The following is a 13,518-nucleotide window of genomic DNA, read 5'->3' as shown; positions in this document are numbered from 1 at the left end:
TTGGGTTAATTCTAAGCTGCACTCGTAATTAGGCTACTGGAAAACAATAACGCATTCTCTCTCTCAGATACACAACCCTCGCATATAACGAGGCCACAAACAATCATCTGGACTCAAGGGAGAGGGGCTGGGAGTCCAAGAGGGGATTCTTGTTCGAGCAGCCAGGGAACCCACTACGCCCGGTGGCATGACTGGAGAAATATTTATCGAAATGCCTGGATAACGCATGTATTGTATTTTATCTCCACCCAAGGAGAGGAGGGTGTATCGGGGACTCGATCTGGTACATGTCAGAGCCGATGGGCGTGAACTATCTGGCAGCACTTCTACCCAAGATCTGCAGGGCAGCGGGAACAACTACATACACAAATCACAGCATCAGGACCACGACAGTCCAGAAACTGGCCAATGCTGGTTTAGAAGCGAGGGAGATTATGTCAGTGAGTGGACATCGGTGCGAAGGTTTGCTCCATAGCTACTGGCGTCCCTCACCAACAGACAGAAAACACTCGAGCAACATCCTGGCCGAAAACAAAGAGAATACTGCAGCACCATCAACACCCAAAAGACTGAAGCAAGGCAGCAGAAGTAGTAGCACAGACTCCGACAGATATTTTAACCATCCAGGTGAATGTACAGATAAATGTGACATACCGGTAGAATAAGTAGCTATAGCTATGTCAGCTGTGGTGGATAACAAAGAGTATGGTTTTGCTTATTAAAATCACCTCAAATTAATGTCATGGATTGTCTTTCTTCAGTGTCCTGACAAGCTCATTGTTATAGATGTATCCAAATAAAGCTAACTAGAAAACAGCTTAACTTCTTGGAACTATAGGGGGTGCTGTTCTGCATTAGCATATTTGGGTCTCCAAATTAAACTGCCTCGTGCTAAATTCTTGATCGTACAATATGCATATTATTGTTATTATTGGATAGAAAACACTTTCTAGTTTCTATAGCCGTTGGAATTTTGTCTCTGAGTGGTACAGAACAATATCTACAGCACTTTTCATGACAGGGGTCAGATTTCAGAAATTTTTACCCCTGATCTGGAGTCTGTTTTTAAGGCGACAGTGAATGCTATGAAGAAACCGACACTGCCTACGTCTTCCTCTGGGTGTCTGTACGTCATCACGTTTTGAATGGAGTCGATTGCACAATCACAGCCACTATAAAACACGAAAACGTAGAAGTACCGCTCTCTTCCTGCATGCGTCGTGCGCAAGATGGGCATCAGACCTGCCTCCTTCCAAATCGTTGTTTAGAGAGTAATATTTCTCCGGTCATGTTTTTAGTCGTTATAGTTGTTAAAAACATCATAATGTAGTTAATTTGAACCGTTTTATAGCAATTTATATCCGTTTAGTGCGATTTTGAGGAATTTCTTTGTTGTGCACTCTGAAACTTTGGACACGTTTTGGGGTCCCGTTCGATCGTTAGTGGATATTTCGAAGGACAGAGGACATCTATCGACCAAAAGAAGATTACAACATAGAAAGGATACATTGCCCAAGAATCTGATGGAAGAACAGCTCAAAGTAAGCAATATTTAATATGATAAATCGTTGTTCTGTCGAAATATTTTAAACGCATATTTCGCCATTTTGTTTGTTATCGCGTCACTTGGCGAACCCTGTATTGAAAAGTAAGGATAATTTAAAAAATGTAAGTCAGCGGTTGCATTAAGAACTAATTTGTCTTTCGATTCCTGTCAACCCTGTATTTTTTAGTCAAGTATATGATTAGCTTTCGATTAAACTAGATCACTCTGAAAGCTGACGTCCCTCATTTTGATGCTTGAGTTGCTACTATTTTCATTGTATAACCACGGTTTTGTATGGCTAAATATGCACATTTTCGAACAAACTGTATATGTATGTTGTAAAATGATGTTACAGGAGTGTCATCGGAAGAATTCTGAGAAGGTTAGTGAAAAAATTAATATATTTTGGCGGTGATTACGTTATAGCGCTCTTTGGCTGGAATCGATGCTCTGGTAACGTTTTCACATGTGGTATGCTAACTTATCGATTTATTGTGTTTTCGCTGTAAAACGCTTAGAAAATCTGAAATATTGTCTTGAATCACAAGATCTGGGTCTTTCCATTGCTATGCTTTGTCTATTCTTATGAAATGTTTTATTAAGAGTAAATTGGTCATACACGTTGCTCTCTATAGTAATTCTAGTCGTCTTGTGATGGTCGGTGCAATTGTAAACTGTGATTTCTACCTGAAATATGCACTTTTTTCTAACAAAACCTATCCTATACCATAAATATGTTATCAGACTGTCATCTGAAGAGGTTTTTTCTTGGTTAGTGGCTATCAATATCTTAGTTTAGCCGAATTGGTGATAGCACCTGAAGTAGTAAGAAACTGATGGAGTTAGAAAAGTGGTGTATTTTGCTAACGTGTTTAGCTAATAGATTTACATATTTTGTCTTCCCTGTAAAACATTTTAAAAATCTGAAATGGTGGCTTTATTCACAAGATCTGTATCTTTCATCTGGTGTCTTGGACTTGTGATTTAATGATATTTAGATGCTACTATCTACTTGTGAAGCTATGCTAGCTATGCTAATCAGTGTGTGGGGGGATGGGGGGTGATCCCGGACCCGGGGTAGAGGCTCGTTAGAGGTTAAACAAATGCAAATGCTTTGCTGTTATTCTGGCTCCACTTTGACGTGGCTAAGTTAGCCGTAGTTGGCTAGCTAGCAAGCAAGGGATAAGACCATTGCCAGCCAGTATGGCATTTAGAACGAACGACTGGGTCGCGTCCATAGATACAGATAAAAAGACTGAATGACTGGGTTGCGTCTCTAGCAATCCTACATTTGGGTCAGGAATATATCTTGTGGAAAGATGAAATAGTATGAATAAATTAATCAAAATTTAAAAAATTATGAAAATATGTCAATCATTATTTGAAAATGTTGGTAACTTGTTGTATAAAAGTGATAATATCCTCGACGCCGGTGTTTGGAGGATATATTGGCACGGTTTGCCGGCACTCGACGAAAACGAACAACATCCGTGCCAACACATTCTTCAAACACCGGCTTCTCGGGCATTATAACTTAAATGTCTCACGCACATCTCTGCTTATGTTATTTTTTTATCAGGCTAGATAGTGATATTTTTGCTATTTTAAAAATGTTTTTAAATTAGGTCATCTGGACCCTGACCGTGTTCATGATTGTGTGGTGGAGTAATGTAATCTGATTACTTTCTCTTTACGAGGCATTAGACGTAGACAAAGGATCCATCTATGATGACACCCCAACGCATTTGGGGTGTCATCATAGTGGTCTCTGACTTGTGGTCAGACTCGCTCAGGTGGAACAAACTTAAAAATTGCTCTGTTTTTTAAAGCTGAATTGAATGTCATTGAAAACAGAAAGGTGTTGAATCCTTTCTGAAGTCAAATAATCCAAGAAGTAATCTAGTTTTCAAAAGTATCTGTAATCTGATTACAATATCTTATCAGTGTGAACAGTTCATACGAACAGTTCTATGTTTTTAACAACCATAATTATGACTGTTCAAAACAGAAGGGGGTAAAAAGGCAAGCTTTCAACGTACTTTTACACTCAGGTGGAGCTGGCTGGAATTCTCCGTCCTTTTCACAGACTATGGATTTAGTTCCAACCAGAGTGAATTCCTTCTCACAGCTATATTCCACAACACTTCTATAGCTGTACTCGTCTTCAGGTGGGATAACAGGTCCACCGTTGACAATGGTGGGGGGCTTTCCACACTTCACCACTGCAGAGTAGAACACAACAGCAGTTATGAACAGTTTTGATCTAGGCACAAGCTTAGAACTGTTACAGTTATTGTTATTTTCACTTCAAATCAAATGTATTTATATAGCGCTTCTTACATCAGCTGATATCTCAAAGTGATGTACAGAAACCCAGCCTAAAACCCAAAACAGCAAGCAATGCAGGTGTAGAAGCACGGTGGCTAGGAAAAACTCCCTAGAAAGGACAAAACCTAGGAAGAAACCAGGCTATGAGGGGTGGCCAGTCCTCTTCTGGCTGTTCCCGGGTGGAGATTATAACAGAACATGGCCAAGATGTTCAAATGTTCATAAATGACCAGCATGGTCAAATAATAACAATCACAGTAGTTGTCGAGGGTGCAGCAAGTCAGCACCTCAGGAGTAAATGTCAGTTGGCTTTTCATAGCCGATCATTAAGAATATCTCTACCGCTCCTGTTGTCTCTAGAGAGTTGAAAACAGCAGGTCTGGGACAGGTAGCATGTCCGGTGAACAGGTCAGGGTTCACTTGACTAACCTTCACATACAGGAACTCTGCCATCCCAGCCTTCGGCCAAACAGTTCCTTACACCGCTGCCCACAAGTGTATAGCTGAGAAAGATTACACAATATGAGACAGTATTTGGACCATTGGTTTTGGGATAGCAAGGGGTTACAACATACTGTTCACTGATCATGATATCATAAGCTTTACAAACATTTCCTTTAGCTTTTAGGGACAAAAAGTATTAGGCCTGCAAATTGTCAACTTTGTGAAACATGACAGTTGACATGTTAAAGTACTCAGTTGAGCCCTATTAAAGAATGAGTGCGCGCACGCACAAGAGAGAGCGAGAAAGGGGAGGCAAATAGCCTTGCACTGACCCAGTGTCACAGGTAACAGCAGCTCTGGCACCGAACTCTACGCCTTCGAGAATATATTTGCCGTTCGTCACTTCTCCTGGGTGGCCACATGACCTTCCTGAAAACCATGAAGAAAACTAGTCAGACTCATGTACAGAGGAAATGTAGGCTAGCTTGGAATACTTGTTTTGTGCTAAAATGCCACTCCATTTCATATGCCAAACATATTGGCATACGACATGGAGTGGCAAGGAGTGGAATATTTTGCACAAAACAAGTCCGGATTCCAGGCTAGGCTTAGGCTAGTATTTCACTGAGTTTTATGGATGGGCAATGAATATATAAACTTTTTACCACAATAATAAATATAATTATTGGAATTACTTTTGCATGTCAGTTTCACTTCACTCCAAACGCCTGCAGTACAGGTGACTGATCGAGACCCTCCTGCACTGACATATCCAATTTCACACTCAAAATTTGCGTTTGTTCCCTCTCCGAATGTCTCTTTGGTGATGGAGGCTTCTGTCAAAACCATGTTGGGCTTTCCTATGGGTTTGGAGCATTCTTGAGCTAAAAGATGTGGAAGAAAGAGTTCATGTTAATGACCAAGGCAGCCAAATGCAGGAGACAAAACCTTCAAACCACCGACTGTAGACAGGGTGAGTTGCATAGAAATATAACTGATTCTAGTTGACCCTACCTTGAACAGGAAGAACCATGTAGGCAAGTTGTACCATCCCTATTATCAAGGACCAACAGATGTCTTTTGAGGGCAGCATGACGTCTTCTTTTCCGGTAACAAGCAGCAACACACGATTTCCTGGATTGGTTGGTTTGCTTGTTCTGTAGAGTAAAGTTCCCCACCTAAACGGATGAACTTCTCGCAAAATCCACTTGTCGTAATCAGACTGTGTTGACATGGAAAGAGACACCATTATGTTAATGTTAGCTGGGGGTGGGTATAATTTGTGGAACGTTCCAACAGGAATCCGTTCCAAAAACGTCGTAAATAACAAGGTTGCAAACAAACGCATACAAAGTTGTATAGCGGCAGTATAAAATACCAGGTAGAAAGCGGGCAATTTTGTTGAGTTATTCAATCACCACGTTTATTCCGAAAAATGTCTGTCCTCACTCTGGTAGCCTATGGACAAACATTAATAATAAGCTACGTGGTGAGTCGATGCCTATTCGGCAGCTAGTTAGCGAGGTGAATTGATCATGCTACTTTGTATGCGTTTGTTGGCATCCTTATTATTTACGTAGTTTTTGGAACAGTTTCCTGTTGGAACGTTCCACAAATTATACCCACCCGTTAACTGGTACTGGGTGGAACCTGCGAGATATCTAGCCTGGCTAATTAGCTAACGTTAGCTGGATCAGTTAACTACCGTGTTTGCGTACATGGCACTTTCTTCAACAAATAAGTCATAATGCCAAATATACCGTTGTTTGTAGGATATTGGCACGGGTGTTAGCCCTGAGAAGAAGTTTATACAAATCTCCTCAGATGAAAACTAAATGTTAGTCTAAAATAAAATGTGAGATAATGTCTAGATGCTTTTTATAGTGGAGAACAAGTTTATAATTTGCCTGGTAGGGTTGATGAGGCATTTTAACATCATCGATTTATTGGTAACGTGTGGAATAGACACCGGCTGGAATGCGCTTTTAACCAATCAGCATTCAGGATTAGACCCACCCCTTGTATAATTTCCTATAATTATCAGCTATAGTATTTGGAAAACTCTTACCTTATTGTTCAAAGTCTGTATGCTTTCTTCAAAATCCAACTGTCAACCTGTCTAGCAGTAGCCAATGTATGTTTGTGTTGCGCATTTTCTTCTTCTTTGGTGAGGTTTAACGGCGGTTGGCATCCAATATGTTGCATTACCGCCACGAACTGGACTGGAGTAAAAAAAAACATACTTTGCGCTACAACAATGGAAAAGGAGGGGGAATGCCCAATCAACTAACCCTACACTCATTAAAAAGCCCACCACCCCATTCCACTATTGTGACCCTATTTGATCCTACACCAGGCCACTTGCCTGGGAGGACAGGATACTGCACAGACCACAGGCCTGGGAGGACAGGATACTGCACAGACCACTGGCCTGGGAGGACAGGACACTGCACAGACCACTGGCCTGGGAGGACAGGATACTGCTCAGACCACTAGCCTGGGAGGACAGGACACTACACAGACACTGGCCTGGGAGGACAGGACACTGCACAGACCACTGGCCTGGGAGGACAGGATACTGCACAGACCACTAGCCGGGGAGGACAGGACACTGCACAGACCACTGGCCTGGGAGGACAGGACACTGCACAGACCACTGGCCTGGGAGGACAGGACACTGCACAGACCACTGGCCTGGGAGGACAGGACACTGCACAGACCACTGGCCGGGGAGGACAGGACACTGCACAGACCACTGGCCTGGGAGGACAGGACACTGCAGACCACTGGCCTGGGAGGACAGGACACTACCATTCAATACCCCCTGTGGCTCTTCTGCAGTTAAATCACAGATAGAACAATGAGACAGCTGTACAATGAGACGGCTGTATAAATGTGAAGCAGTGGCCGGCAGTGGGAGATGGAACAAGATGGATTTTGGCCGACATTCTGCTAATTTACTCATTACCTAAACATTTGATTTCAATACAGTTTTCTGTTCCCAAAACTACAATCTGTTATGAAAATGATGCTACAACGTGACAATATGCTCTTGCTAGCTCGTGGGCTTTGCCCACCTCCTTGCTTGTTCTGCCCACTATGCCCACTGAAATTACAGGCTGTTGTCTATCTTGGTTTTGTTATAAAAAAAATCTTCGGTTAAATGTTGTAATAGCAAGTACTTCTCTGCAGCTGTCACCACAACACCTATTTTCTGTGACTTACGGTACAGTTTTCCATTCCACAGTTGATAACCATGACCGCTACAAAGCCAACCTTACTGAAGTAAATTTCATTCATTATCTTATCACTCTGTCCAGTTTCACCACGCTCTCCACCAGGGTCTGTGTCTTACCAGACAGCGGGCATCATAGGCCCCGGGAATCTTCCGCTTCACCCCTGCCTTTACACAGGTAATCACTCCTTTCAATGGTGCACGTTCCTTCATCACAAGACCACTTCTTGACCACCACATTTATATATATCTTATACCTTTATTTAACTAGGAAAGTCAGTTAAGAACAAATTCTTATTTTTAATGACGGCCTAGAAACAGTGGGTTAACTGCCTTGTTCAGGGGCACAATAACAGATCTTTACCTTGTCAGCTCAGGATTCGATCTTGCAACCTTTCGGTTAACTAGTCCAATGCTCTAACCACTAGGCTACGCTGCCGCCCCAATTTTGACACACCCCTCAATATTGTCATTGGTTGCACAAATTGTTTATTTTACCTGGTTCAAGCACAGTGATGCAGAAACGTTAGTGCTTTACCCAATAAATTACTGGAAGTTTATATATAGAGTATGCGACTCTCTTTATTTATTTTTCAAATCAAATCAAATTTTATTAGTCACATACACATGGTTAGCAGATGTTAATGCGAGTGTAGCGAAATGCTTGTGCTTCTAGTTCCGACAATGCAGTAATAACCAACAAGTAATCTAACCTAACAATTCCACAACTACTACCTTACACACACACACAAGTGTAAAGGGATAAAGAATATGTACATAAAGATATATGAATGAGTGGTGGTACAGAACGGCATGGCAGATGCAGTAGATGGTATAGAGTACGGTATATACATATGAGATGAGTACTGTAGGGTATGTAAACATAAAGTGGCATAGTTTAAAGTGGCTAGTGGTACATGTATTACATAAAGATGGCAAGATGCAGTAGATGATATAGAGTACAGTATATACATATGAGATGGGTAATGTAGGGTATGTAAACATTATATTAAGTGGCATTGTTTAAAGTGGCTAGTGGTACATTTTTACATAATTTCCATCAATTCCCATTTTTAAAGTGGCTGGAGTTGAGTCAGTATGTTGGCAGCGGCCGCTAAATGTTAGTGGTGGCTGTTTAACAGTCTGATGGCCTTGAGATAGAAGCTGTTTTTCAGTCTCTCGGTCCCTGCTTTGATGCACCTGTACTGACCTCGCCTTCTGGATGATAGCGGGGTGAACAGGCAGTGGCTTGGGTGGTTGTTGTCCTTGATGATCTTTATGGCCTTCCTGTGACATCGGGTGGTGTAGGTGTCCTGGAGGGCAGGTAGTTTGCCCCCGGTGATGCGTTCTGCAGACCTCACTACCCTCTGGAGAGCCTTACGGTTGTGGGCGGAGCAGTTGCCGTACCAGGCGGTGATACAGCCCGACAGGATGCTCTCGATTGTGCATCTGTAGAAGTTTGTGAGTGCTTTTGGTGACAAGCCGAATTTCTTCAGCCTCCTGAGGTTGAAGAGGCGCTGCTGCCGAACATGTGTGCATTGTGCAATGATGTGTGATGGAACATTTTATGTTGGTGCTTTTCTATTTACCAATTTCTGTGTTCAACAGTGGTTCTTCCTTTAAAAGTTGCGTCATACTGCAGCACACCTTGCGGGCTGCCGCAGAATTCTATGACATGTTATTTAATTGTCAGCAATTGTTATCATTAGTGCTAGTTTGACCACCAGAGGGCATCTTTGAGAAGAATTTGATAGCCTTCAATATTGGCTGTTCTGGAGAATTTTAAACCTTTTTTTGTAAGAACATAGTATACGGGATTGTTTTTAAGAAATTTATCGGAGATTCAGTGAAAATAAAAATCGCATTGATTTATCAAGATCTGTCCCCATGCTTGTCTCAGAGCAGCGTGAAACGGTGCTGAAATAGTTGACCACAGCAGGAAGGCTATTGCTTCAAACCTATTGCTTCTAACTTCAATATGCTTTTTAAATAAATAAGACCTACACCACTTTTAACAGCACATTTCTCAACACTAGTGAGACTCATGTCGCCTACGGTAGACCTACAGTATATCATTTTAAAAAAAATTTATGACGTGACTCAGCCAATAATTAGATTTAGAGGATTGGAGGATTCTACATTAATATCTAAGTGGCATTTTTCGTTTAGGCAAATCTGATCTGTGAGAATATCTAAGGGGCTTTTATATAATTATAAATTAATAATAATAATAATAGTCTCTTTGTTTTAAAAATAACAATATTTTGGAGATTATTTTGTTTTCAAATAACCTAAAGTGAGCGAGAAAATGGCCATTCTTGAACATGGGGTGAGACATTGTTACTAATTTGTAAATAAAACCAGTTTGTTATTTCGAATAATTTATTTCTGTTTCTAGAGGGAGAGAGCCCACCGTCGATTCATGGGTCTCCCGGTCACGGCCGGCACGGGTATCGAACCAGCATCTGTAGCAACGCTCCTGCTAATAGCCCATAATGGCGCTGTAAATCAGGACTCGCCGGGAGTAGGCTACAGTACTACAGTAAGAGCAAAATAATCCTAACATTTCCACACCCTAATTGTAGATGAACCAATACCCAAATGGAGATTCAGTGAAAATAAAAATGTTACTGATTTATCAAGACCAGTCCCCGTGCTTGTCTCAGAGCAGCGCTGTCTTGACCTCTGAATGCTGTCTCTTCCATACATTTTCCAGTAAGCAACAATTTGTTTACCTTCATTAGCCTACTTTGTTCCATTATTTCTGTCATTCAGTGATATTTATTCCCAAAGTAATTCGTTATGGATTCATCTGCATTTTGAAAGAGTATTTTTATCATTATTTATTAAGGAAAGCATAAAGATGCTGATGAAGAAATACAGTACTGTACAGTATATGCTTTAACCGACATTTTTGCGGTTGCATGAGGATAATAAAGCATTTAAAGCATTTTGAAGATAGAAGCCGCCTGCATTTGTTTATTAGGCTACTGTGCAGTCTGACAAGTACACATCCTTGGAATAGCAGAACAGCATAACGGTCCTTGCTGTGCCTGGTGAGCAGTTGGTCAAGTTCTGTTGTCAGAAGAGGAATGGAAATGTCAGGGTGAACCGACGACCTGACGAACCCGCCAGGTATGTTGACTCTGCCTATTGTAGGTGGAGTTCCAGAGCTCACAGGTGTGCCTGGCATGGATTGTGACAACATCTCATTCCTCGCCCTGTTCAACACGTCATTCTCCACCTGACTTTCCGCCAATGCCGCCTGACTCTCCACCAATGACGTGTGACTCTCCGCAGATACCGCCTGGCTCTGGACCAATGCATCAGCTGTCGCCCGTATCTCTGCCCTCGGAGAATGTTTCTCTTTCTGATGGTCTGCCTTCAATGACTCGGTCTCGGTCTTCAAAGTTTGAATCTGATCCATGTGCACCTTCATCAGATGAGCAGAATGTACCGCCCTGAGCCCCCATTGATTACAGTGGCCTATGATAGAAATGGTAGGTCAATTAAGAATTAAAAGTGACTCCAACACACAAATGCTGCATACACCTTAAAAATAAATAAGACCTACACCACTTTTAACAGCACATTACTCAACACTAGTGAGACTCATGTCGCCTACGGTAGACCTACAGTATATCTATAACATTTTAAAAAATTGATGACGTGACTCTCCGCCAATAATTAGATTTAGAGGATTGGAGGATTCTAAATTAATATCTAAGGGGCATTTTATCAATTAGTATATTTGATTTTAACCACAATATTTGTTTTATTATTTATTCTGTCTTTTCTGGTGGATTAAACTGAAATTACAACCAACTTTCTATGGCTTGTTTAAAAAATAACTATATTTTAGAGATGATTTAGTTTCAAATAACCTAAAGTGAGCGAGAAAAAGGCTATTCTTGAACATGGGGTGAGACATAGTTACTAATTTGTAAATAAAGCCCGTTTATTTATTTATTTCTGTTTTTAGAGGGAGAGAAACCAAAAGCCCACCATCGCCTCATGGGTCTTCCTGTTACACCCGGCACAGGTATTGAACCAGCATCTGTAGCAGCACAGTTTGCACTGCAATGCAGTGTCTTAGACCACTGCGCCACTCGGGCACTGTACAACGTAGTAGAGGGTGTGTAGCAACAGTTTTAGTAGGTAAGTGCACAATTATCAGTTTCTATTTGGTTTATGTCGCTCATTCATTATCAGTTAGAGACAAAGTAGCGCCTTGGGACCCAAAAGCATAATCCGTGCTCTAACTCCCCCTTGCGCTGGTCTGGAGCAATAAAGTAGTGACGCAGGGTACCGTACTAAATCGAAAATTACCTCTAAGTCCCACAGCATAACCGCAAAACTTTTAGTTGAGCAACCACTGTATGTTTGTGCTTTTCTAATAACCGTTTTCCGTGTTCATGCAAGTGACTGATTGAACGAATCCTCACTATCAGTATCTGCAATTTGGCAGTAGGCCCAGATGCTTGTTTTGAGAATGAAAGACGTCTCTGTTTCAAGGTCTCAGCTTACGAGACAAGAATCCTTGTGAGGTATTGGTCTGTCACATGCATGACCCAGTATTGGTCGGTCACATGAATGAAGCAAACATTAATGATGAATTAATGATGAATTAATAAGCTAAATCATGCAAATATAACTTGTCTGTATATAAGAGATCTAACGGGTCTGCCCCAATGGAGCTCCTGACAGATGTTCACTATGGTGCATCAAGTTTGTTGGAACCTCTCCAGTTAACTGATAATAAACAATGATTCCTTTAAGATTGACTTTGAGTGTCCCTGAGTAAGATTTTCCACAACAGATGTGACAAATCTTGATTTAGTGCATTATTATAGGGTAAGCATTAGAATAGAATAGAATAAGGCTCCTCAATATTTGCAGCCATAGGTGATAATATCTTCCTAAGAGCTTATCCGTCATCAGTATTGTGGAATAATTCTAATGTTAAGGTAAGATCTGAATGGGATTTGCTGATCCAAGAGCAGCGTTGCTTTTCTTTTGATCCCATCAGTATCGACACATGCCTCAACGAAGCACTTAGCGAATGTTCTCTCTGCGTGGTTTTTTGGGAAACTTAAGTTACATCTTCGTCTGTTGTAGGAAAGATGCATCGTAAAACACTCGTAAGCCTAAGTTCCATTGCTATCGGGAAACAAGGTTCTGGTCTATTTGGTTGCTAGGTGAAGACTGGTGCCTGGGTCCAGAGTGATGGGTGATGTGTCAGTAAATTGGCCAGTACTTGTCTTCAGAGGTGTGGCTATGCTTGTCTTCAGTCTGTCACAACAGTCATAGCTTCTCTGGCCTGAAGCAGACGCAAGACTACAAGACTGTTTTACTAGTACAGACTGGAGTTTACTACAACAGTCACAGGCTTCATCAATAAGTGCATGGAGGATGTCGTCCCCACAGTGACTATAAGCCTGTATCCCAACCAAAAACCATGGATTACAGGCAATATCCGTTCTGGGCTAAAGGCTAGAGCTACCGCTTACAACCTGTTTAAACAAGGTCACCGGGCCAAACAGAATACCAGGGCGCTTTCTCAAAGTATAACCAGACCAGCTGGCAAGTGTCTTCATGAACAGTTGTAATCTCTCGTTGTCCCAGTCCTTAATCCCAACATGTTTCAAGCTGACCACCATTGTCCCTTTTCCCATAAACTCCAAGGTAACCTGCCTAAACGACTATCGCCCTGTAGACACTCACATCTGTAATTATGAAGTGCTTTGAAAGGCTGGTCATGACACATATCAACACTATCATCCCAGACACCCTGGACCCACTCCAAATCGCGTACCAACCCAACAAATCCACAGATGATGCAATCTCAACTGCAATCCACACTGCCCTATCCCACCTCGACAAGAGGGGAATACACTTAGGTTGGAGTCATTAAAACTCGTTTTTCAACCACGTCACAAATTTCTTGTTAACAAACTATAGTTTT

The 13,518-nt window shown here is 41.6% G+C and overlaps 1 protein-coding gene across 12 annotated transcripts in view; it reads right to left on the bottom strand.

The window, feature by feature from the left end:
- The window catches only part of LOC139542371 (C4b-binding protein-like), an 80,978-nt gene extending 74,441 nt beyond the window's left edge, over window positions 1–6,537 (bottom strand). For 11 of the 12 annotated variants that reach the window (XM_071347713.1, XM_071347715.1, XM_071347719.1 and 8 more), the window contains exons 1-6: window positions 6,387–6,537; window positions 5,333–5,540; window positions 5,014–5,202; window positions 4,651–4,747; window positions 4,304–4,377; window positions 3,586–3,768 (exon numbers count right to left, since the gene is read on the bottom strand). In XM_071347713.1, the coding sequence (XP_071203814.1) occupies window positions 3,586–3,768; window positions 4,304–4,377; window positions 4,651–4,747; window positions 5,014–5,202; window positions 5,333–5,411 (622 nt within the window). In that variant the 5' untranslated portion in view covers window positions 5,412–5,540; window positions 6,387–6,537. Of the gene's footprint in view, window positions 1–3,585; window positions 3,769–4,303; window positions 4,378–4,650; window positions 4,748–5,013; window positions 5,203–5,332; window positions 5,541–5,696; window positions 5,904–6,386 lie in introns of those variants that run through there. The other variant, XM_071347714.1, reaches the window with a different exon arrangement.
- Window positions 6,538–13,518: the final 6,981 nt, after the last annotated feature.

Source organism: Salvelinus alpinus, chromosome 17, assembly GCF_045679555.1.
Source record: "Salvelinus alpinus chromosome 17, SLU_Salpinus.1, whole genome shotgun sequence".
Lineage (NCBI taxonomy): Eukaryota > Metazoa > Chordata > Actinopteri > Salmoniformes > Salmonidae > Salvelinus > Salvelinus alpinus.
Note: the sequence above shows the minus strand (reverse complement) of the source record. Positions and strands in the feature narration are given on the sequence as shown.